General features: G+C 42.1%; 1 protein-coding gene across 1 annotated transcript; it reads left to right on the forward strand.

The window, feature by feature from the left end:
- Positions 1-7,726: 7,726 nt before the first annotated feature.
- LOC122331699 (neoverrucotoxin subunit beta-like) lies at positions 7,727-25,201 on the forward strand. The gene is made up of 5 exons (XM_043229202.1): positions 7,727-7,809; positions 8,186-8,278; positions 13,350-15,071; positions 22,530-22,562; positions 24,250-25,201. Exons 2-5 carry the CDS (start codon positions 8,188-8,190, stop codon positions 24,768-24,770), a joined length of 2,367 nt encoding a protein of 788 aa, XP_043085137.1. The 5' UTR covers positions 7,727-7,809; positions 8,186-8,187; the 3' UTR covers positions 24,771-25,201.
- The last annotated feature ends 952 nt before the right edge of the window (positions 25,202-26,153 follow it).

Here is a 26,153-nt window from a genome sequence, read left to right on the forward strand (position 1 = left end):
ACTCGAGCTGTGTCACAAACGCTTTGGGAAAGCCTTCAGCGTGAGCCTCTCTGAACCACGTGTGAAATCTGTCCAATGGAGGGGAGCGACGTCATGGACGAGATGACGTCACCGACCAGGAAGTATAAAGTCACGCTCTGCGCGGCCGGCGCCAGCTTTCTGCTGTTCAGTAAGCGCTCTATGTGAATTGTCTGTCTATTTATTGTTGTCTGTCCAGTTTAAATATATATATATATATATATATATATATATATATATATATATATATATATATATATTCAAACTGATAGAGTCATGGCTGAGGGGCTTAAAAGAAAGTAGAAAAATAAGCATATTGGTGATCCGCCGCATTTCAAGCGGTGTGCTGATCCCTGCACTTGCTACATTATGGGTAGGGACACACACAGCTTGTGCGTGGTGTGCCTGGGAGCGGAGCACGCGGCCTCGAGGGGACTGATTGCCCGCATTGTTTGCAGCTACCGCTGCGAACACTCCGCTCCCGGAGGGCTCTCTTTGAGGAGGGCTTTGGGACTCACACCTCTGGGGATCGCAACTCGATCTGGCGGAGGAGATGGAGACGGGCTCATCCTTTTCTCTGTCGGAATCCGCCAGATCGGGCGCTTGATCCCGTGTATCCGAAATCCGGACTTCGGCTTCTTCGGCCATGGGGGAGACGTCCACCCGCGTTTGCTCTTCCTCCGAGGAGGTTGATGCTGACGCGGTGGACGACGTGCTGCTGCACACGCCCCAGTATGAGGAGCTTTTAGAGGTGGTAACTCGTGCGGTAGCTAAGCTAAACATTCATTGGCCCGCCGAGCAATACGCTGAGCCTCAGAGATCTAGGCTGGATGAAAGATTAGCAGCCACCTCTAAAACGGAGCCTTCCGTTTTTCCCAGACCTCCACAGTGAGCTGTCGAGGTCCTGGGGAAGGCCGTACTCTTCTCGTGTTTTCTCCCCCACTGCTGTTGTTCATTTTGGCAATGTGGCGGGAGTCGCAGAGTACGGCTATAAGGCGATGCCCCGGGTGGAACAGTCTCTTGCCACCTATCTGTCCCCCGGTGCGGCGTCGTCTTTGAAGGCTCCGACCTTACCATCAAAGGCGCTTAGAAGAACGTCGACTTTGGGGTAAGCGGCAGCAGGTCTGGCTGTGTCTTGTCTGCACACTATGGCGGTGCTGCAGGCATATCAAGCCGACCTGCTGAAAGAGGTCGACGAGAGAGAGGGGGTCAAGTTCGATGATATTGCAGAACTGTGTCGGACCGCTGACCTCTGCCTCCGTGCCACAAAGAAGACCGACCGCACTATGGGACGGTCTATGGCATCCCTTGTGGCTGCGGAGAAGCATCTTTGGCTGACCCTGTCCTTTATGAAAGAGAGGGACAGGGTCTGCCTATTGGACTCAACAAGGGATATGGCGGCCTCCATGGCCTATCTTAGCAGTGTGCCCCTCAGGGACATTTGCAACGCTGAGGGGTGGTCCACGCCCTCCACTTTTGCCCTTTCTATAATTTAGACATGAGGCCCACTCCTAGCTCCTGTCTTATCCTGAAGGGTGGTCTGAGGACCCCTTTTCAGGCAAGGCCTTGGAATTATGGCGGCGTGGGCATCTCGTTCCCAAAGCATTTGTGACGCAGCTCGAGTTCCTGAAGAGGAACGTCTCAGGTTACAACTGTAACCATGGTTCCTCTAGGGAATGAGACGCTGCGTCCCTATGCCATACTTCCCGCACCCCTGCTGGCGCTTACTTCACTACAGAGGCTGGCGCCGGCCATGCAGAGCGTGACTTTATACTTCCTGGTTGGTGACGTCATTTCGCCCATGACGTCGCTCCCCTCCATTGGACAGATTTCACACGTGGTTCAGAGCGGCTCATGCTGAAGGCGTTCCCAAAGCGTTTGTAACGCAGCGTCTCGTTCCCTAGAGGAACCATGGTTACAGTTGTAACCTGAGACGTTCTCTGTGTCATAGAGCAATCTCTCATCCTCTGGCAAAGCTCACTTGTCTTATGTGGCTCTGACCTGATGAGCCGCAGCTATGGCTGATCATCCTGTGATTAAGGCAAGCAGGTGTTCCTCGCCGGTTTCCAGGGCAACGCTGATGAGTCCTCGGGATACTCTCTGGAGCTCCGAAAGCATATTCTGCAGATGTTCCAGGTGGTCCTTCTATGTCTCGGAGTGGATTACTTAGTTGTCCAGGTTGGCTACTGCTTAGGGCTTGTGGGGCTACAATATCATCAATATCCATCATCCGCTGGAACATTGTGGGGTCCAATGTTGAGTTATACCAGACCCTTCCCAACCGGTCCAGCAGCTTGTCCACCCAAGACATGGGGTTTCTGTTTTCTTGTTTGGTTTGATTAAAACAAAAGTACCTTTTGAGCTGGTGTGAATACAGAAATTACACCAAACAAAAGGTTTAATGCGTTTTCTGTTTTTTCTTGCATTTTTTAACTTTAAATTTTGATCATGGTTCATGATTAATCTGACTCCAATTTCAAGTGATTGTTAATTTTAGGTTCCATTCGTAATTACCAATTGTGGAAGAATTTAGATATTTGAAATATTCTAGAAAAACTTTTTTTTCATTATGGACCCAGTGTCGCTTAGGAATCCAGGCGGTCATTTCACTGAACCCTCGACACGACTGGACAGTTCCAACATTACTCAGAGGGTGAAGGGTGGTTATGAGGCCTTAAGGGAAATATCCACCTGCATGTTCTGAACAAAGAGGACATTTACCTAAATAACCACAAAATAACGAACACTTTCACCGTGGTAATGATGGATAATTTACATTTGAGTTACATTTGTGTCAATACAAAACATCAAATTCTCAAAGATAGATCTAGAGTAAAAGATGGTTACCGGACCTTTAGAATGGAGACACACACACTACAGGCTGATCTAGCTACAGAATCACACCTTGTCTTGTTTTGTCACTCTCCTTATATACTCAGACTAGACCGTGAGGTATTTGGGTTGGTTGAAAACCATAAAAATATTTAGTCTTTTATGGGTTCGCATGCTCCAGGGTCACATTTTCAGAGACCTTAAAGGAAGGCAAACCCCCTTCTGAACAGAACACAGTTCTACATAGTTTTTAATCTTTTCCATAATACAAGTGATTTCTTTGAAATTGAGACCAATTTATCAATCGCACTGAGACATGAAACATGAAAAACAAACAACAGGTTCACATGACACATGGTATATAATGCCTTATTCTTTTTGAACTTTGAACCAAGTCTTTTGGGCTGAAGGAGGGGAGGCAGGAAGAGCATAGGCAAGGCAAGGCAAGGCAATTTTATTTATATAGCACATTTCATACACAATGGTAATTCAAAGTGCTTTACATGAGAGGAAGTAAAATAATCACAAGATTTTAAATAACAATAAAAGAAATTAAAATAAATAAAAAATAAAATAAAAACACTAAAACACTAAAAACACAAATGAAAACAGGTGAGAAGGGTGTCGTAAACAACAGGGAGAGAGGGTGTTGTTTGCATTCTTTTTTAAATCCTTTGTTCCTTTCAAGATTCCTTCTCAGATTAGTTTTATTGCATGGCAGGTTTTTGGTTTCAACAAATGAATTTGCTCCTTACATCTCACTTTTATACTTGTCTGTTTTATTCCAAAGTCAACTACCATATCTGCTCAAGAATCATCTTCCATCCCCATTTATGTTGACTTCAGGGGTATTTTCTTCATCAACCTATTTGTAGCCATAAATGGGTGGAACCTGTTCACCAATCGGCCACGTATACATTGCAGCTATATTCTGTTGTCAGTTCACCTTTTACTCCTTAATCACATTCTGTACTAAAATACAATGTATTGCATTGAGTCAGAATTATGACAACTTCTGTGTGTGAGATGCAAGAAAGTCTTTAACCTTAGCGCAATCAAGGTGTCAGGATTGAGGGGTCTGAGGTATGCGGATCCATGTGCAGGCTTTTATTGAAGAAAGGCATGGTCAAAGCAGGCAGGCATGGTCAAACAGGGCAAACAGAAGTATCGGAGACAAGGCAAAAACAAAATCCAGAAACAGGCGAAGGTCAGGTCAGGCAGCAAACAATCAGAATAACAGAAGACAGGCAGGGTCAAAACCAGGGAATCTATAACTCGGAAAACACTCGAAAACTCTGGAAAAACAATAGTACAGACGAACAATGCAACCTGCAGGTGAGGGGCCTGCTACTGAATTTATAGTCCTCAGACAGAAAGTAGCAGCAGAGGGAGTGATCGTAGATCACCCAGAGGTAAGAGCTCCCTCTGCTGGCTTGGTGACACAAGGTCCTGGCTTTACTGACTATTAATATTTGGGCCTAAAAAAGGCATGTCTTAAACTATTTTGAGCTTAAAATGGCTGCAATTATTCTTGATAGGAGAAGACAGAGAGTGTGTGGTAGAGGGGAGAGGATTTTTCACACACATTTATTTGTTTACAATGCCAGAAAAACTGGCATTCTTTGTTTTAAATATTTTTTGTATTTGCTTTAATTAGGAAATAAAAGATGAATTAGAACTCTCCACTACTCTCCAATACCAACTCTTTCAAAACCTCTTGCAACCCTTGAGTTAAGTACAAATTGACCTGTTTCGAATAGTGTTAGGGAGATTGGTCCAGAGTTTGGGTGCTAAATAGGAAAAGGATCTGCTGCTCGCAGTTGATTTTGATATCCTAGGTATTGTCAAATGTCCAGAGTTTTGAGAACGCAGTGGACATGCAGGACTATAATGTGATAAGAGCTCGCTCAAGTATTAAGGAGCTAAACCATTTACGGCTTTAAAGGTAATAAGATATTAAAGACTATCCAATGTTTTATAGGGAGCCAGTGCAGTGTTGATAGAACCAGGCTAATATGATCATACTTCTTAGTTCTACAAAGGACTCTAGCTGCTGCGCTTTGGACTAGCTGAAGTATGTTTATCAAGTGTGCAGAACAACCACCCAATAAAGCATTATAAATAAAGCCTCACTGGTATTATTGTATGCAGTCCGGGAGCATGGTATTAACGAGCACTGTTCTGCGACCAAATCCTCTTAATATTCCCCACATGAGTTCAGCTATTTAGAAAGAGGTGTCCAATGAGTCACAAGGCAATAGAAAATAATACATCCGATCGATCTATATATTTCATTATTGAACACATATGCTGATGAATGCCGCTCAATCGACCTCCTTCATCAGAAGTGAAAATCCCACTAATTAAAGTGACATCAGGGCAATTCCCTGGTGCGCCACATCGCTCTCACCAGAGCAAAGCAAACAGGAAAACAGACACAGCTGCAAGCTTGTTCTCATCTTTCTTTTCACCTCTTCCACCATGATGTTCTGTTGTTCCATCAGGGAATATGCAGCCTCATCAGGGGAAGGTGGTTGTGGATTAGGTGTTCCAGTGAACCCAGCACTTGCTTGCCCAGTGTGAGCTCTGCTGTAGTTTTTCCTATGCTTGCCTGCTGAGTGATGTTGATGGCATAGTGGGATTCTGGTTTCCACTGTTCCCAGATTTGATGGTTTTGTCCAACATAGTGTGACGAGTTGGCTGCCCCTCCCTTTTATTGTAATCATCACCCCGTCCTTTATTCGCCGCCCTTCACCAGGCTCCCGACGGGAGTGGGCGTGTCCGAGAGGAGGGGCCTGGTATTGCTCAGGTCTGGAGGCGTGTGATGAGGCACACCTGAAGGGAATTAAGCCTTGTTACCGCCGCCGTTAAATACCGAGTGCGCCTCTCCTCGAGAGACCGGTCTCTTCCCCCGTGCATGCACGCTGGTGTCCTCGTGGGTCCAGGAAGGGTGAGCGAAGAAGCTTGCCTCGCCGCTAGAGAAGCGCTTTGTGGGACCCCGTAGTCCAGGCGACGACTGCACCAGTGTATCGCTGACGGGCCAGGATGCCGAGCTGTTTATCCCCTTCAACTCTGCCGACCAGAGGAAAGAAGCAACGGAAATGCCGCGGAAGTGCCCCGGACCAGAGAGGGGAGCGCATGCGGCCGCCGGACTCCGCCCCTTACCTGGACCCTTCCCCCTGGAACACTGTCTGACCTGCACTTCCCCTGCAGCACAACGAGGACACCAGTTCCCCCGTTTATTTGGACACTTTCTCCCCTGGACACTTTATTTTGTACCTTTTTCTTTTAATAAAAAGCCTCTCCGAGGCCTGACGCCACGCCCACTGTGTCTGTCGTTGGCTCCTCCCATCACAATAGGTAGCAATCATTGTTTTTACAGTCCTGACAGAGCCGGAGGGATGGAGGGATGAGGCGAAGCCGGAAGAGAGGACAGATGGTCGACGACAGACCAAGGCGGAGCCGGAGGGACGATGGAGCCTGGCAGAGCTGATTGACCACAGTGGAGAGGAGGGAGCTAGGAGCCAAGTGGGAACCGACGGGTCTACGGGCCGAAGTGGAGTCCAGGACATGAAAGCCGGACGATGAGGTAAGGGATCCTCCACCCTTGACGTCGATGGTGACCGGCAGACCCGTGGCAAGCACTAGATGGTGAGCGCAGGGGCTGCTGGGAACCATCGATGGAAAATGGTAAGGGTGGGAAAACTTTGTGTGCGGTCACTGGAGGAGGCACGGGCACTGGAGGGAGTGCTTGAGGTGCGGGCACTGGGGGGAGCGCTCGAAGAACAGTCTCTGGTGGGCGCCCTTGGGGAATAGTCTCTGGTTCCGCATCGTGGTGAAGTGGTGGGCTAGGCTCTGGATCTGGAGTGGGGCTGGTGTTGTTGTCCATGGGTTAAAGAGTCATCAACGAATTGCATGCTTATTTATATAATTAAAAACCATTGTGTGCATGGGGATTCACTGTGTGTGTGTGTGTGTGTGTGTGTGTGTGTGTGTGTGTGTGTGTGTGTGTGTGAGAATCATTTTGTTGGTACATTTCATTTGTGGTATGAACATCATTGCTCCCAGAATAATGTAAAACATTTTTTTGTCAACTAAGACAATATATGATTATTCTTATAAAGTATGTTATACATGTACTAAAATGTTATTTTATTACCCCTGCATTAAAAGAAAATATTTTTTTTTATAATTTCAGCGTACTCACATTTTGAATACTTTTTTGATGGGCAGGTATACAGTGTTTACAGTACCCGTGAACATAAAAGCTTTTTAAAATAACAAATTTTAATACATTATGTTGATGTTTAAATTATAAAAATATAAAAGTAAATAAAATGTAAGAATTTTACTGTCATGGGTAGGTTTAGGGATGATACAGTAGACAATTCACATAAATATTAAAGATATTCAATATAATGTGAAAACTTTAATTTTCTGTCATTTAAATCCACCACAGTGTGCAGATCGGGGTAAACTGGCAGGCTCTGGTGTGGAGGTGGTCTGGGACGGGTCATTGATGATCTCAGATCATGCTGCAAGCCCCACGAGATCAGTCCTGAGCCGCGAGGCTCACCTTTGAAAACCCCCTCCTCAAAGAGGGCTCTCCCGGAGCAATCAGAGCCCTCAAGGGCTGCACTCTCAGGCAAGCCACACTGTGGGTAAGGTTTACTGGTTTAACTAGAATCAGAATACGTTCCCTCCCAGTGATAAAGCTTTCATGGAACATTTCCAAAGAACAGAAGTCCAGCTGGCTTCAGACTTCGAATTAAAGAAAACGAATGAAATCACATGTGGGTGTGGGTGAGGCTTTCATGGATCAGGTCCAGATAGAGTGCTATAAAAGAACAGAAAAATCCAGCTGCTTCAGAGTTCAGTCGAAGACATTACCAGACGACTAAATTTCTTAACACACCATAGAGTGCACAGAAACTAGAGACATGACTTAAAATGACACAGGTAGTGTAATGATAGCATTGATAGATTTAAATGTCAGCAATGTTGGGCTATTTAAAGATTTCTCCATGACGTTTTGTCTAATCTGATTAGAGTCACTGCATTCGTTAAACCAAAGAGTTATGTCTTCATCTGTTTTTATTGGACTTTTAAACAGGATTTGATTGCATTGGGCACAGTTTTGTGAACATTTTGTTGAAAGCTTTTTAAAATAATTATTTAATTATTTAATAATTATATAATTATATAATTATTCTTTCTATATTTCTTAGACTGTACATCATTTTTTAACAGTAATTTAAGAATGATAAAATTCCTCATTAAGGTTTATGAATTAAGAAATATTCTCATTGTTCTTGCTGTGTTTCTTCTACTACAGACATGACATCACAAACCATTGAACTGGCAGCCCTAGGAAGACCTCTGTATCCTGGTATGCTGTATGACTGCCGCAAGGATTCCTTCATTCCAGGTACTTCTATCTTAAAGGATCATGAAACCTCGTTCACATCTCAGATCTGAAATACACAGTGTAGGGGGACTTTGTTCAGACTTTTCAGAAAGTGTGTTATATAAACAAAAAGTTTGTTCATTGTTCATGATCAGATGTACCTCTGTATCAGTGTACTTATTCACACTATTTCATTTGAAGAAGACATGATACGTGTGCATCACGTCATTCTATTCCAAGGTTTGTCCGTTTGCCAGATCTTGTATGTAATGCATCCTTCTCATACAAATTTTAACTAATTTGTTCTTTCAACTTGGCAACTTTACAACTCAGCTGTTTTCTCTGCAGTGAAATGATAGTATGCCCAGTCTAAAATAAAATTTGCTAATTTTTTTTTCATTATTTTGTTGTCAGAGTGCACAAGAATGTTTCATTTACATGTTAAATTGTCCAAAAAATATATTTTGGGTTAAGTTCCGAATTAAGTCACCTTTTTGACCTCTTGTGCATTTGCAGGTATGCTCTTACGCATGCTCCACATGTTGTTACATATTAAATGTGGTTATGGTTATGTTTGCAAAGTTGAGAGTCTGAAAGTGCTCAGACCGGGGACTCTATCGTCCTGCAGGGGGACTTCATCGCTCACATTGGTGATACTAACGACACTTGGAGGGGCGTGATTGGGAGGAACATAGTTCATACATAAACATAGTTTGGGAGAAGCACACACTATAATTAAAAAGGCTGGCTTCTCGTTTCCTGATTATGCCATTATTCAACCAAAGCAAGAGAAGCCTTCTATAAATTCATACAAGCTTCTTTTATACAAGATCCTCTTTTGTATCACCATGTCTAACCAGGACCAGTCTCCCCAAGACCATGAACTTGAGTATGCAGATCCAAGGCATATAAGATCACATTTGCCTACACCTTCCAGACGTCTGCAAGTTTCCCTGGCTTCTTCTCATAATTCAGCCTTTTCATTAGTTTCAAACATGAAAAAAAAAATTCTGGCTTTGTGTCAATCACTCATGAACGCGAGCATTCCATTCTCACGCTGCGCTAATGAGGCCGGGCTCCTCTCGCTGTACTCCGCTTACCAAGCAGGTACAGCTTCACCAAATATTCCTGCTCCAGCCAAAAGGAAGAAAAAAACTAAAAGTAAGACCGGATGTTTACAGACGATTTCAAAGGCCTGTTTCACGATTCTAGTTCTAAAAGAATCTCAAATCAGTCCTGCCCTATTCCGGAATCTCATCAGAAAATTTTTGTACACATTCTTTCAGAATAGGTGCAGCCACTACTGCAGCAGAGAAGGGTCTCTCCCCTCTCCTCTCTTCAAACACTGGTCTTCCAAAGCATACAAATCTATATTTGTTCAGACCAATCCCTTATTAAAAACGCCCTGCAGATCTCTCCGTCTCTGTCTCCTTCACCAGCTGCTCGGCCGCTGTTAGTCGGCCCCAAGGAGTCGATGGCCATTCCTCCTCCATGGCTCCTCCCTTCATCAGTTCCACCGTGGGCCGTCATGGCTGTGCTCTGGATCCTACAGATCTGCTACAGACTCCTCCTGTCTCTTCCCTGGCTTCTCAATCCATCTGTTCCTCACTTCACTTGGTTTGCCAACCCCCTACTGAGGGCCCATCCTGCCCTGGAACCTCTTCCCAAGTTCCTGTTTTCCTGTTTTCTAAGTTTTGTTTTCGGTGTAAGGACACATATTTGGACTCTTTGTTGTAGTTTTTTCTTGTCCCATGTGCTCTTTGTGCCCTGCTTTCTGTCAATCGTCTCATTGTGTTCAGGTGTGCCTTGTTAATTTAGTAATTTACTTTGTCATAAGTTCCTGTTTGTTTCAGTTCAGATCAATCAATCAATCATTTTTATTTATATAGTGCTTTTAACAACACCGATTGCATCAAAGCACTGTACAGTATATTGTAGAAGAGTACAATGACAGGGATGTATAATGACGAGAGTGACCAATTTCTTATTAAATGCAGAGACAGTCTCTGTAATCAATTCAACGTTAAATCACTAGAAGTTAAGTGTCCCCAACCAAGCAAGCCAGAGGCGACAGCGGCAAGGAAACCCCATGCATACAGAATGGAGAAAAAAAAAACCTTGGGAGAAACCAGACTCAGTTGGGGTCAGTTCTTCTCTGGCCGGACGCCCAGCACTTAACTTCCAGTTCAATTTTAAACGCAGCTGTGTCAGATAGTGTAAATGACTTAGTGTGTGTGTGTGTGTGTGTGCATCAGGATCTGGTGATCTGTTGACGGGCGCATCTAGGTTTTCTGGTCTCTGATGAACATAATCTCTATGTGCTGATCCACCATCTAGTCTGGATACAAACTGTGAAAACAGATTGAGAAAGAGACAGGACTAATCTTTTTACGATGTCACAAGTACATCGTATTGTAGGAGTAGTGTTCCCGGGTTCCAGCAAATCTAAGTAATGCAGCCTAAAAATCCTTTAACAGATTTGAATAATAAAAAGTGTGTTGGTGTGTTATGTGTAGGCTAAGTTAAAAAGATGTGTCTTTAATCTAGATTTAAACTGGCAGAGTGTGTCTGCTTCCCGAACAGAGTTAGGGAGATTGTTCCAGAGTTTAGGTGCTAGATAGGAAAAGGATCTGCCGATCATCTGGTCTCGTCTTTAATGTGTGTGGAAGTGTGCCTACCTTGCCTGTCTGTATTATTAGTTGTCCTTGTTTAGAAGATTAAAAGCTGTTAAAAGTAATATCCTCGTTGAGGACTCCTTCCTGAACCACACGGTCACAACAACATTTGATATTTCATTCACTCCAAGTTGTAGTCAATAAGCTTAGCTTTTTTTCAAGTACAGACACAACATCTCTTATACAAACATTACTATAATATTTCTTACTGAAATAATGATTACACTAATGCATAGAGGTAAAAATGTGTAATGCATCGATTAAGATGTCATAACTTCCAATAAGCAAATCAAGCATATATAAGGCATAGCAAGTGTATTTATGGCATAGCAGAGATGATTTATTGAGAAGTTCAGTTTGTTGTCTGTTAGAATAATTAAAGTCACAAGCAGATGGGAAGCAGAATCATGTGTAACGGGTTGAAGAATCACACGAAAAGAAGAGCTCAAAATAAAGGCCCCTGGAGGGTGGATTTATTTTAGTGATAATACAAGGAAGTGCAGAAGGGGTGAAGGCTCTGTGCTTCGGTGATTTAAGGTGCTCTTTATCCCAGTCTCCGTTGGTGCTGGGTCCATGGGTGCTCTGGTGCAGAGGTCGGTCACACGCTGCTGTCCAAGAGGGAAAGAGAGAAATAACGTTAGTCCGTTTGACATGGAGTCATAGCTCAACCCGTTGTCCCTCCACGTGGGGCTTTAAAGCCCTAACTTGATGATTTGCAGGTGTGACCGATCTCTGGTGATTAGTGCAGCCAGTTGTCCTGTGTTGGTTGCCAGGGCAACGCTGATCTCCTCTTGGGACGCTCGTCACACATGAAACACGCTTGTATGGCACAAGCCAATCACAAGCCCCTGATTGCAATGTTTAATGTTTAACTCTTTACGCTTCTCCGTGTATTCAAAGATGGGCATTGACTTTGGGGGGTGTATTGTGTATTAAGTTGGCGGTGAGCATAAAATTGCTGGTTGGTTGATCCAGCTGCCGCTGCTTGTAAAAGGAGTAGGGACCCCAGAGGAGCAAGAGTGAGTGCTGCTGCTGGATGAAAATTATGTGTCCCTTGATAAAGGCCGATCCTGTTTTGGTACACGTACAAGAGTATGTGCTTATAGAATTGCCCAAGAGTTTGTAGGATCCCACCTTTGGAACATATCTTAATAAACAGGACAAACTCAGTGTCCAGGGAGGCTGTGTATTGTGATGTGTGTGCATGGTGATTCACCCTCAAGGACGTGCAGCCATTCTTAGACAGTTACTTAGTGGCCACCCAGGCATAACCAGAATGAAGGGTTTAGCAGAGAGCCCAAGATTGATCTGGTGGCATCTCAGATAGATGCTGCTGTGGAAGTAATGGTAAAAGCATGTGCCAGCTTCAGGAGAACAGGAAGAGACCTCCTTGTGCACCTTTGAACCCTTGGGAGATTCCAAAGCTACCATGGAGAATAATCCACATTGATTAAGCACGTCCGTGTCAAGGATAATATACCCAAAAGAGCAGTGCAAACATTCAAAAGTCTTATCAAAAAAGAACACAGGCAATTCAATTGGAGCCAGGCTAGCAAAAGCACTGTTCAGTTATTGAATTACACCGTTGTCAAGTTAATTTATTACTTGTCATACTCTCATTAAGTTAGTTTTCCTCTGCTCAAGCAGAATGTTAATGTCATCTTGTGCTTCAGCAAGGTATCTCTGGCTAAAACTAGGTAATGTTTAAGTCAGCGAGCCAAAGGTAATGTACAAGCCTAAATAGTGGACTGTTCTTGCTTTTTGTATAGTATATGGCAACCATGATTGTCACGAATGTAACACAAGACAGCAATCTGCACTGCAATCTGTAAATGCTTGCTTCAAAATGAATACCCACAATATTTATTTTTAAATCTTTTATATATATCCTTTCATGGCATATTTATGTCCCACTCGAAGTCTCCTTCTGTGTCCAAAATGTATCAAAAACATATAGGAGCAAGGTTTTCACAATGACAGCTGTCATTGTAAGACAGTGATTATTTGTTTGTCCAAATTACCAACAGTAACTAAGGTAGGTATAGTACCGATAGGACACCTTTAAACTAGCAATTCTAATTTTATGCAGACTTTAAGTTAGGTAATGTAAGATTCCATGAGAGACAGCCATGCTTTTCCGTAACCAGACAGGTATGTCATACTACACTACCTACCTACATTTTATCCCCAAATGGAAAACAGTCGATGGGGCCTCCTAGAGCACAGTAATCAGTTACTAGTTATATAACTGTATCTTATCTAATCATCTGTTCAGCATTACATGTTTGTTAATAAAAATGCAATTTATTATAAAGTGTTTCTACTTATATAAAGTACTTATCTAACCAATTTAAGTAAGCTCACAAGTTTTCACTGTGTCCATTGTATGTATGTAACTTAAAACTTTCTCATTTCAGGTGTTACTTTGTGGGATAAGAAATCACTGAGGGAAGATCTGGACAGTCGGCCACAGCTGATGACAGATTTGAAGTTCAGTAGCTCTGACTCTCTATCTAGTAAGTCCAATCTCCTCAATGTAAGTGCTTCCCTGAAGGCAAGCTTTTTGGGGGGGCTGGTGGAGGTGGGAGGATCTGCCAAGTTCCTGAATGACACCAAATCTTCAAATCAGCAGTCCAGAGTAACAATGCATTACAGCGAAACATCAAGATTCGATCAACTCACTATGACTCAGCTGGGAAAGATCATCTACGCTCAGGTATTCGACCAGAAAACTGCAACTCATGTGGTCACGGCTGTGCTGTACGGAGCTCATGCCTTCATGGTGTTTGAACGCTCATTTGCAGAAAATGAAAACAAGCAGGACATTGAGGGAGAACTGAATGTCATGGTGAAGAAGATCCCTGGATTTTGCATTGAGGGAAAAGGAGCTTTAAAAATGACAGAGGAGGATAATAAAAAGGCTGAGACTATCACCTGCATATTTCATGGTGATGTCCATCTGGAGCAGACTCCCACAACGTACCTAGAGGCCGTAGAGGTGTACAAGAACCTCCCCAATCTGTTGAAGAAAAATCCACAGAATGCAGTGCCAATAAAAGTCTGGCTCTATCCTCTTTGTCTGCTGGATACAAAAGCAGCTCGGTTGGAGAGAGAAATCAGCACACGTTTGATTTCCAACACTGAAGATATGATGGAGGGGCTGAGAGAGGTAGAGAGGAAATGCAATGACCTGTCCAGAAGAACAGAGGTGAATGTTTTCAGTAGCGTCAAAAAAAGGCTGTGCTCATTTCAGGATTCATTTAGCACTTACAGGATGATGCTCCAGAAAGCACTGGCCAGATACTTGCCTGCCATTCGTGAAGGAAGTGTGCCGGAACAATCTCTGGTAGACATTCTGATGATACACAGCAGCTCCCCTTTCAATGCTGACTTACTTAACCAATGGTTATCTGATGCAAAGTCTGAATTTTACTTATTGAATAATCCCAGCAAGACGCTGAAGGAGATTAACACTGAAGATTCAGACAGGCTCAATGGCATCCTTCTTGATCCTGATATTAAAGCCGTAGTGTGCTTGACCTTCACATCTCTGAAATATAAAGACCCATATCTTTCAACCCTGGCAGAGTTTGTGAACTCTGAGAAGTTTACAAAGCTAGATGAAAAAATAAACCAGCCTTCTGTGACATCTGATGTAAGAAAGTGGTTCCAAGATCCTGATGTCATTGCAAAGATGAGAGAGAACTTATCAGTCTTCAAGAAATTTTCAGAGGCCAATAAAAATGAGAAGAACATCAAATTCGTTATTTCTGCCATCTCCAATCCCTCCATTCCAGGCTCCTCCATCTATTTGTATGAAAATGGGAAGGTGGCAGACACAAAGTTCCAGCCCGTGTCCAAGCCACCCACACCAATAGTAAAGAATGTCCTCGCACAAACCGTTTTGCTGAAACTGCAGAAGTCCTCAACTGGAGAAACAATGAAATACAGAGTGGAGTACCAGCAGGTAAAAGCAGGTTCTGATGCTGAGGAGCAGTGGCTTTTCATAGACACAGCTGATGAAGACTTCTCACTGACTGAATTGGTACCTGGGAAGCAGTACTTGATCCGCTACAGGATAGTGGGTAAAGTGGGAGTGAGTGAAGCCAGTGATACTGTCAGCCCTACACTCTCTTCAAGTAAGTGTCATCTGAACATTTTAATAAATACTGAACATTTACTATCGTCAAACAATCATTCTTGTTCAATCATCACACTTTGTTGTTTTACCTCGGTTGACCTGCCATGCATCCATATGTCTTTTTTTTTTTTTTTTTTTTTTTTAACCCAAGCAGGGTGCAGCTAAATTAATGGGTCATGCTCATTTCTGTGTTACTGATCCACTACATGAAAACGTGTCACAAGGAGATGTAATTTAGTCTTGCGATATTTCAACTATCTTCTTGTAATATGTCAAATGTTTTGACTTTATTCTTATGGTATTACGACTCTATTCTTGTAATGTTGCAACTTTACTCTCGTAAACTTTGATATTTTTTTCCATTTTTAACATGGCACTAAAGTCTTACTATATTGCTTCATTATAAATAACTTCATTATAAATAATGAGCATACAGGGTTGTAGATTTGCCATCAGTTAAGGTATGAAATGACCAAAAGTGATTAAAGCTGCAAAACTAAAATACATGTACTAAAATATTCTGTGATTCGAGATCACAATTAAAGGCAGAGCTCATATGTATTTTTTTCATATGCTATTTAATGCACAACTAAATGTGAACATGGTACTAGAAAATATGCACAAAATTTGTAAAGTACAAAAATTAATCCAAAAACCATATATAAATGTATAAAATACCTTGCTTGACATTCTGGTCAGCTATGTGCTATCAGCACTTTTTCATATTCTTGCACACTGCTATAAAAACATCCTGGCTCTGCCACTGCTATGAGATAGCAGTAATCGTCTTCACTTTGTTGTATTTTAAAAGGCAGGGTAGGTGATTTAGTTCAAAAACCTTTTTTATTATGTTGGTTGAAAATCTCTTCACATCACGATAGCTGTAATGAGGAGACAGACACGGAAGTAGAATCCATGTGCACACGTTTATTAAACACTAGAGCAGCAAACAGAAACGATGAGGCAGGCAAAGTGTAGGCAACACAAAGGCAGTCCGAGAAGCAAGCTCAGGGATTATGCAAAAGGCAATAGTCGTGAAACAGGCAATAGGTCTATACGGAGTACAATCAGGCAAACAAAGTAGAAGGGCAGGCACTGGAAACGGTACACACTGAAACAGGCAGAAATCATACACGTTTCAAACAGAGAGACAATCGATAATGACCAGTATGGTGGTGAAGTTGTTGGATGGGGGAAGATCTGAGACAAAATCAATGAATAAATGGGACCATGGTCGCTGGGGAATGGGTTGAGAAGACAAAAAGGTATTTCCTTGGATGTTTTCGATTGAACACAATTTTGGCAGGACTTGAGATAATTAGTGAATTAGTCAATTCAGACCACCAGAACATGTTGTGAATGAGACTTGTGGTTCGTGGGATACCCTGGGTGTCCGGTGTTCAGAGATGCGTGAACCCACAGCATTAGTTGTTGTCGTAGTGTGGATGGAACATATTGCTTGTCTGGTGGACATTGGTTGGGTGGTGCTTCCTGTTGTTGGGCTCTCTACAACTCCTCTATCCCATGATACAGGGGCTAGAATTACAGATGGTGGAAGAATTGGTTCAGGGTCAGTGTCTTCAAAATGGTTATCATACTGTCGGGAGAGAGCGTCAGCATTGCTATTCTTGCTTCCGGATCGATATGTGATTGTGAACAGGAAACTTGTGAAGAGTGACCAGCGAGCTTGGCACTCTTGATATATTCCAGGTTTTTATGGTCGGTGATCACTTGCAAACAGTGTGACCACTCTTCTATAGCTGCCTTCATTTACAAGAGCTCCTTGTTGCCGACATCATAACTCCTCTCAAAAAGTGATTTTGCAGGAGAAAAAGGCGCAAGGGTGGAGTTTGCCTGTCTGGATCGATCTTTGTGAGAGGATGGCCCTGATTCCTCTATCTGAGGCATCGACTTCAACAATGAAGGGTTGGTCAGGATCTGGATTGCTCAGGATTGGTGCCAAGGTGAATCATTCCTTGAGTGAGCAGAAGGCCAGGTCTGCTTCTTGAGTCCATTTCAACTTCTTGGGTTTTCCTTTTAACAGAGAGGGGAAGCAACCAGACTAAAGATATGGATTAACTTTCTTTAGGTTCTGTAGTTGGTGAAGCCCAGGAATCTTTGTAATTCCTTTACAGTTGAAGGGTTGGGACCACACAGTTACAGCTTTGACTTTGAGTTCATCCATTTTCACTCCTTGATGGCTAATGTGGTTACCCAGAAATCAAGTTTCCTCACATGGAATTCGCATATCTCTGGTTCTTAAGCAGACATGAAGAACGTGTTCAGCTTCGATCTTGGAATAGATGAGAATATCGTCAATGTAAGCAATGACAAAGTGGGTAATTATGTCCTTGAATATTTCATTAATAAAGGACTGGAACACAGCAAGTCCATTTGCAAGTCCATACAGCATTACCTGATACTCATAGTGCCCCCTGGTAGTGAGAAAAGCAGTCTTCCATTCATCACCCTCCTTGATGCGAATCAAGTTGTGGGCGCTTCTCAGGTCAAGTTTGGTGTAAATGGTGGCTTCTCTAAGCTGTTCAAGTGCAGATGGATCTAGAGGCAGGGGATACCGAAACTATTACATTGTTGAGACCTCTGTAGTCAATGCATGGTCTTAGGCCACAGTCCTTCTTTTCTACATAAAAGAAGCCAGCGGTAGCAGGTGAAGTTGAGGGGCGGATTACTTTGCTTTTAGGAGGCATGGCATTAGGGAGAAGGTCAATGGCACAGTCTCCATGTAAGTGTGGTGGTAAATTGGTAGCATGGGTTTTACTGAAAACTTCCAAGAGATCATGATAGGATGCCGAAACATCCACTTTATTCTTAGTGTTAGGGCTTTCGATGCTCGTGGTGAGACATGTGACAGGTTTTTTGAGAATGCATTGGGCATGACAGAATGGGGACCAGTTAAGAAGTTCGCCATGGTGCCAGGACATGTTGGTATCATGAGCTGAGAGCCATAGGACTCTGAGAATCACCGTTTTTGGGTGAGTTTACTACATATAGAGAAATGGATTTTTGATGGAACAGGCCTACTTGCATAGTGAGGGTGTGGGTTTGATCCTCGATTCCTTTTCCAATAAAACTCATTTATGGCTTTAATCTTGAATGGTTGGTTACAAGGTTGAGTGGGGATATTGAATTTAGATATCAGACTCCGATCAATGATAGACTCCAGAGCGGCTATCAACATCATTGCAGTTAGATGAATGGAGAGTCAATTAATTTTAACTGTGATGGGTAATGTAAGGTTGCGGTTAGAAAGCAGAGAAACATGGTGAATCTTTACCCTGGTTGTTGTTAGCTTTTGCGGGCATCTGTAACTCTGATGACCTGCAGTGCCACAATAAAAGCACAGGTTATTCAGACGGCATCTCGTTCTTTCTTCTTCGGGTAGTCGAGAGAAGCTGAGTTGCATAGGTTCATGGTCTTGCTTACTGGTTACAGATGCTATTAGTTTAGGATGAATTGTCTTCAAGCAATCTTAATCTTGGGTGCCTGTGCCATAAGGTTGTCGGATTCAGACTTTGGAAAAACACACTGCCTTTAAAGCCAAATCATTCCACCCACTTTGAGCTTTTGTTAAGCAATCTGGTTGTAAAGGCCCGAATGCTCCAGTACCTCTTTCCAGATGGCAGGAGAGTGAATAATGTGTGTGAGGGATGTGTGGGGTCCTGGGCTATAATGTGGGCTTTGCGGATGCAGTGTGTGGTGTAAGTGTCCGTGATAGAGGGCAGAGAGACGCAAATGATTTTTTCAGCTGTCCTCACTATCCTTTGGAGGGTCTTGCGATCCGATACGGTGCAATTCCCAAACCAGGCAGTTATGCACCGGCAAAGGGCGCTCTCAATGGTCCCCCTATAGAACATAGTGGAGGGAGATCAGCTTTCCTCAGCCTCCTCAAAAAGTAGAGGCGCTGCTGGGCATTCTTGGTGATGGAGCTGGTGTTGAGTGACCAGCTGAAGTTATCCGCCAGATGAACACCAAGGAATTTGGTGCTCTTGACGGTCTCCAGCTTGGACCCATCGATGGACAGTGGAGAATTGTCACTCTTTGCTAGCTTGAAGTCAACAATCATCTCCTTTGTCTTGTCGACATTCAGAGATAGATTGTTGGCTCTACACCAAGTTGTGAGCTGCTACACCTCATTTCTGTATGCTGGCTCGTCGTTCTTGCTGATGAGACCCACCACGGCCGTGTCATCAATGAACTTGATTATATGATTGGAGCTGTGCATCGCTGCACAGTCGTGAGTCAGCAAACTGAACAGCAGTGTACTGAGCACACAGCCCTGAGGAGCTCCAGTGTTCAGTGTGGTGGTGCTGGAGATGCGGTTCCCGATCCGGACTGACTGAGGTCTGCCTGTCAGAAAGTCCAGGATCCAATTGCAGAGAGAGGTGCTCAGGCCCAGCTGGCTTAGCTTCTCTATAAGTTGCTGAGGGATGATGGTGTTGAATGCTGAGCTGAAGTCAATGAACAGCATTCGGACGTAGTCTCCCTTTGAGTCCAGATGTGAGAGGGCGAGATGGAGGGTTGTGGTGATAGCATCGTCCGTAGAGCGGTTTGGACGATACACAAACTGTAATGGGTCAAGTGAAGGTGGTAGCTGTGACTTGATGTGCCTCATGACAAGCCTCTTGAAGCATTTCATTACAACTGGTGTGAGTGCGACGGGACAATAGTCATTCAGGCACGAAACCACAGACTTCTTAGGCACTGGGACAATCGTTGTTGTTTTGAGGCACGTTGGAATGACAGAGCTGTTCAGAGAGATATTGAAGATATCAGTGAAAACATCAGCCAGCTGCTCTGCACACTCCTTTAGTACTCTGCCTGGAATGTTGTCTAGTACAGCAGACTACCATGGGTTAAGTCTATAAAGTGTTTTCCTCATGTCAGCTGTGGTGAAGCAGAGTACTGGGTCATTGGTATGAGGGGTGGATATCCTCACCGTTGTTTTATTCTGTGCCTCAAAACGTGCGTAGAAGTCTTTCAGCGCATCTGGTAGGGAGGCGTCACCATCACAGACAGGTGGAGTTGTCTTGTAGTTGGTGACCGTTTGAATGCCCTGCCATATGCGCCGTGAGTCACTGCAGTTTTGGAATTGGCCGTGGATTCTTTTAGCATAAGCGCGTTTGCTTCTCTGATAGCTTGGGACAGTTTGGCCCTTGCTGTTTTTAGGGCTGCCTGGTCCTTTGCTCTGAAGGCGTGGTCTCGCTCCTTCAGGAGAGCACGCACGTTAGCGTTCATCCACGGCTTCTGGTTAGAACGTGTGGTGATGGTCTTGGAGACATCATCAATGCACTTCTCGATGTAGCCAGTCACTGATGATGTGTACTCCTCCAAGTCAATGGAATCGCCATTGGTTGCAGCCTCCCAGTCAGTACACTGAACAGTACTGAAGAGATCCTGCTGGCCAGGTTTTAATCTGTTTCAGAATGTCTGATGAGTGGTCTGTATGCTGGAATCAACATAACAGAGATGTGGTCCGAGTAGCCGAGGTGAGGGCGGGGCGCCACACAATATGCGCCGGGAATGTTTGTGTAAACAAGATTCAGCGTGTTCGCTCCTCTCGTAGCAAAGTCTACATACTGATAGAATTTAGGGAGCACTGTTTTGAGATTTGCGTGATTGAAATCTCCGGCGATGATAAACAGTCCATCGGGGTGAGCATTCTGCAGCTCGCTAATAGCTTTGTACAGCTCGCTCAGAGCTTCCTTAGCATTAGCACTGGGTGGAATGTAAACTCCAATAGTGTAGACAGTGGTGAATTCCCGGGGTAGATAAAAGGGTCTGCATTTGACAATAACGAACTCCACTAGCAATGAGCAATAATTGGATCTAAGCCTTACACCATTCCGTGTTGATATAAACACACACACCACCACACACACCACCACCACACCAGTCTTACAGCACAGTGCACCATTTCTGTCAGCACGAAATGCGGTTAGGCCAGTTGGCTGAATGGCGGTGTCCGGAACTCTGTTACTGAGCCACGTTTCTGTAAAGACAAAGACGCAGCAATCTCTATACTCCCGTGTAGCCATGTAGCTTGGTGAAGTCGAATGTAGTCCATCTTATTGTTCAGTGAACAGATGTTGGACAGAAAGATGGAGAGGAGTGCCGGCCGGCTAGGGTTAAGGTGTCTATGCCCTACGAAATTTTGGCTGAAGCATATAAAATTTTGTCTTGAACAAACAAAAAACAAATTTTTCGGTTTCAAGGTGGCCGCTGCGTGCTTTTGCTGCGCTGCCATCTTGTTTTTCAAGATGGTACAGGGACGATGGTACCCAGACGATGGTACCCAGACGATGGCTCCCTCTGCTGGCTAGGCATTACTCCAAAAACGTTTTGGCTGTATGTAGTTTAGCCAGTTTTCAATCTGGTTTTGGAATGTACAAATAAATGTAAAAAAATGTATACTGACAAAGTAAACCAATGTAGGGACCCCAAAGAAATATATCCTGTGTTTAATTTATTATTGTTTATTTGGGAAAAAATAGTAAATAACCAAAATAGTTGTGTTTGGGTTGTGTCCAATAGAAAAGTGTGTTCAATGTAGGTATGCTAACGCAAGCCAATGACTGTTAAGCTTAATGTTACGTTGTGGCGTGAGTCACGTAATGAGGAAAAAGGTATCGCACATGGTGTGAGTGTGGGCTTCTGTCAACATCTGTTGTCGGGGAGAAGTTCGTAATTCGTTATATTTACCAAAATATAAGGCCCAAAGCGTTTCGTGACTATTCTTGTTTTGTTTTGTGAGGAACACAAGATTGTTTCACTAATTCTCATCGGAAGGACGTAAGTGCCTTGTTTCCGTGAAGGATTATTTTGAATTCATCGTTTGTTTTAAGTGCACCAACGAACCGGGCCCCAACGATCGATCGAACATTTCCACTGTTTGACTGATTTGCATATGGTTTGAGTTGATTTGCATATATGTAAAACAATAAATCTTTGTTATTCTTTTTCTTTACCTCTTTGCAAATTTGTATTTTATTGAATTTGGCAAGTTAATGTATTGGCAAACTGAATACTGAGTTTATATAAATTAAACAAAGGGAAAGAGGAAAATACCGGCCTAATTCACCATCTAATTGTCGGGGATCCAGGATTCTTCTGGGACAAATATTAAATTAACCCCTTGGGTTAAAGAAAGGTTACACCAATAAATTTGATTGTGACCAGGTCAGAGCTCAATAAAATTGGTGTAAAAGATGATTCATCTGTCACTGCTTCTGAAATTACAGCATTTAAAAATGCCTTTTAAATGAAAATATATTCAATTTGAACAGTAAAAAACCGTGTCCATTAAAATCATTCTTGACTGCTTTTATTTATGCAATATTATTTTACATTTACATTCTTCCATTTCTGCATCTAAATATTTACAAAATGTTGTTATTAATTGTTTATTAACTGAATGTGACTCTGTTCTTGATTTCAGTCGACAACTGGACCAGAAATGACTTCCTAAAATGTAAGTGACTAAGAAAACAAGCAGAAAAAACTTTAATCATATGAATGATGATCTGAATAACACACACACACACACACACACACAAACTTTAAGTTATTAACTTGAACAAGAAGTTATTATTCTATGAAACAGGTTTAATATTAAATATAATTATATTAATATGAACTGTTGCAATTGTTCTCAAATAACAAAATGATTCAGAACTGTTAACTAAAATTTTATAATTGTTTCACTGTAATGCATTATATAAAAATGAATTATATGTTGTATGAATAAACATGACTTGACATGGCATTAACATAAACAGCATTATACTGTCATGAATATATACAGTATATTACTGTCATGAATGTGGGGTAAGAGGCATGCAGGTCCATTCGCAGACTTTTATTCGACAAAGGCATGGTAAAAATAGGCAGACATCGAAACACCGCAAACAAAAATATCAGAGGCACAGCAACAAAAAATCCAAAAACAAGCAGAGGTCATATCAGGCAGCAAACAATCAAAAAACCAAAGTCAGGCAGAGTCAAGTCCAGAGAATATCAACCGAAAAACAATCAGGCATAAACAAGGTTTATGCTAACTATAATGCAACATGTCCGTTAAAGGTCTGCTTCAGAATTGATAGTCTAGAAACAGGAAGTTGTAGCAGAGGAAGCAATCACGGTTCTTGCAGAGTTAAGAGCTCCCTCTGCTGGATTGGCGTAACAGGAACAAACACAAACATTAATTTCAACAGAATAATATATTATATTCATATCAATCAATCAATCAATCATTTTTATTTATATAGCGCTTTTAACAACACAGGTTGCATCAAAGCACTGTACAGTATAATGACAGGGATGTATAATGACGAGAGTGACCAATTTCTTATTAAATGCAGAGACGGTCTCTGTAGTCAATTCAACGATAGTCACTAGAAGTTAAGTGTCCCCAACCAAGCAAGCCAGAGGCGACAGCGGCAAGGAAACAAAACCCCATGCATATAGAATGGAGAAAAAAAAACCTTGGGAGAAACCAGACTCAGTTGGGGTCAGTTCTCCTCTGACCGGACGCCCAGCACTTAACCTCCAGTTCAATTTTAAACGCAGCTGTGTCAGGTAGTGTAAATGACTTAGTGTGTGCGTGTGTGTGTGTGTGTGTGCATCAGGATCTGGTGATTGATATATATCATATAGTCATATAGTTATGTTAATGAAAAACTCTTACTGCTCTCATAATTACTTGTTACATGTAGGGTTTAAAGCCTACACTTATTTTCTAACAAAAAATATTTTGGCAAAATATCGAAATTATGTTTTATTCTGTTAGTATTGATAAACTGATCACATACATTGATGATTATTTTCATTTTTAGTTTATGTTTTTCATGGCTTAAACACAAACCTCATGTAAAAATCGTGTATTTTACCCCCTATATTACCATTTTTACCAATGGACACCCTCCAAACGTGATTGGGCTAGATTTGAGGCAATTGGGCAGGTTTTGCTTACTAAGTCTGCATTTATTTTATTTGGAATACAGGGAAAAAAGTAATACTGAAAAAGAACTGGGGTTCAAGTTTCTTCTCTTAGGTCTTAATTTAAGATATATGTTAAATCATGTAATATTTTTCACAAATTCATATTACAGAAGTGAATCTTGTTTGATTTGAGATTGTTGTGTTGTTCTTGTGTTCAGATGCCTTTTCTCTCACACTGGATCCAAACACTGCAAATAATAAACTCGTTCTGTCTGAGGGGAACAAAAAGGTGACACGTGGGAACGAGAGAAAACCATACCCTGATCATCGGGACAGATTTGATTACTGGGAGCAGGTGTTGAGTAGAGAGAGTGTGAGTGGACGCTGTTACTGGGAGCTGGAGTGGAGCGGAGAAGCGGATATAGCACTGTCATACAAGAACATCAGCAAGAAGGGAGACAGAACTGACTGTTTGTTAGGACGTAATGATAAGTCCTGGAGTTTCATCTGCACTCCTGGCGAATACTACTTCAGACACAATAACGTACAGAATGTTCTCCCTGTGAAGCCCACCAAGAGTAAAATAGGAGTGTATGTAGATTACAAAGCAGGAACTCTGTCGTTCTACGGGGTCTCTGACACAATGAGCCTCATTCACTCAGTCCAGGCCACATTCACTCAGCCGCTCTATGCTGGGTTTTGGATTGGTAATGGATCATCAGTGAAACTGTGCGGATAAATCAGAATATCAGAATAGCCTGAGAGATTCTTCCCATAATGCTTTGAGCTGCATCATAAATCAGTAACAGTGTCTGTATCCAAAACTGCCCTCTATACCTTTATTCATCTTTGGGATTCTCTAGCTGTTGAGTGTACTCATTATTTCCATCCACTATGGTTTTCAGACACCACTAAAAATGGCTGCCCCCTCAAATAGTGCACTATTTTAGGGTGTAGGGTGCAATTTCAGAAATTGAAATCTTTTTAGAATTCATTCGCTTAATATATACCCATAGAATATATTCATGCTATCTTTCATTTTATTTTTCTCTTTTTTTTATGCACAAATTATTAAACACCAATGATCTTGAGATCAGATGCTTTGAAAAATGCTTTGAATCAATCTGTACTGTACTAAGCACAGAATAAATAAATCTGATGAATATGAAATGTCTGAATGCTTTATGAATCATAAATATAAAAGATTCCTCACGAGACTGAAATCAACTTCAGCTTCTGACTTTATTAAATATAGATTTAAACTCTCCAGTGAAAGATGACAGTATTTATATTTCATATCTACTAGAAATACTTCTGAGTGATGTTTAATGATAGCGTGTAAAAACGTGTTTAAATATGCTTTAAATTTGAACAAGTGCAAATATTACTTTAGCAGAAGTATTTGTCAAAGGTTGACTCCTTTTTTTTAATACAATTATTGTTTGACTTATAAAAAATTGGTGAAGGAATGTGTTAAAATTTAAATTATTCTATTTTGCTGTAAAATAATATACTGGACACACACACAACAGATACTATTTATTAATAATCAAAATATGACACATAACAAATAATAAAAATATTCCACAATTGCAATAATCCCACTGTACTGTAAAATATATTTTATTATTTGACTATCAGATGTAAAAAAATATATATATTACTATATACTATTGCAGTATTTGTACTGTCAAACACCAGCAAAACAGTACAATCCAGGCAAGGCAAAATCTAATAAACAAGCGAGGGTGTAAATCAAGTTAGGCGGAAGCCGAGTCTAAATCCATTTGCAGAAGTTTATTAAAACTGTTCCACAAAATAACAGGGTAGCACCAACTCAGAGTTGTGGTCACAGGCAAAGAGGTCAAAACAGAGAATCACTCCAACCATACATCAAACAAAGGGGCAATCCAAAAGAGAATTCCAAAAACAGATAAAAGGTCCAAAAATACACAATAGACAGTCAAATTCAGGCAAATCCAATAATCATACACAGGCAAACAAGCAAGATAACAGAAAAAACGCTTGGTATGCAGTGGAACGTGCAATACTTTACAGTGAGCACATGGAGGGCCTTGAGTTATAAATTATCTACCTATAATTCAAATAAGCAAACGATAAA

Source organism: Puntigrus tetrazona, unplaced genomic scaffold, assembly GCF_018831695.1.
Source record: "Puntigrus tetrazona isolate hp1 unplaced genomic scaffold, ASM1883169v1 S000000001, whole genome shotgun sequence".
Lineage (NCBI taxonomy): Eukaryota > Metazoa > Chordata > Actinopteri > Cypriniformes > Cyprinidae > Puntigrus > Puntigrus tetrazona.

Excerpts from the sequence above, each read along its gene's own strand:
- LOC122331699 (XM_043229202.1), top strand. The coding sequence starts at position 8,188 with ATGACATCACAAACCATTGAACTGGCAGCCCTAGGAAGACCTCTGTAT. Across the intron at positions 15,072-22,529 it reads CAGCCCTACACTCTCTTCAA|TCGACAACTGGACCAGAAAT; the intron begins GTAAGTGTCATC and ends TCTTGATTTCAG. Across the intron at positions 22,563-24,249 it reads CAGAAATGACTTCCTAAAAT|ATGCCTTTTCTCTCACACTG; the intron begins GTAAGTGACTAA and ends TCTTGTGTTCAG.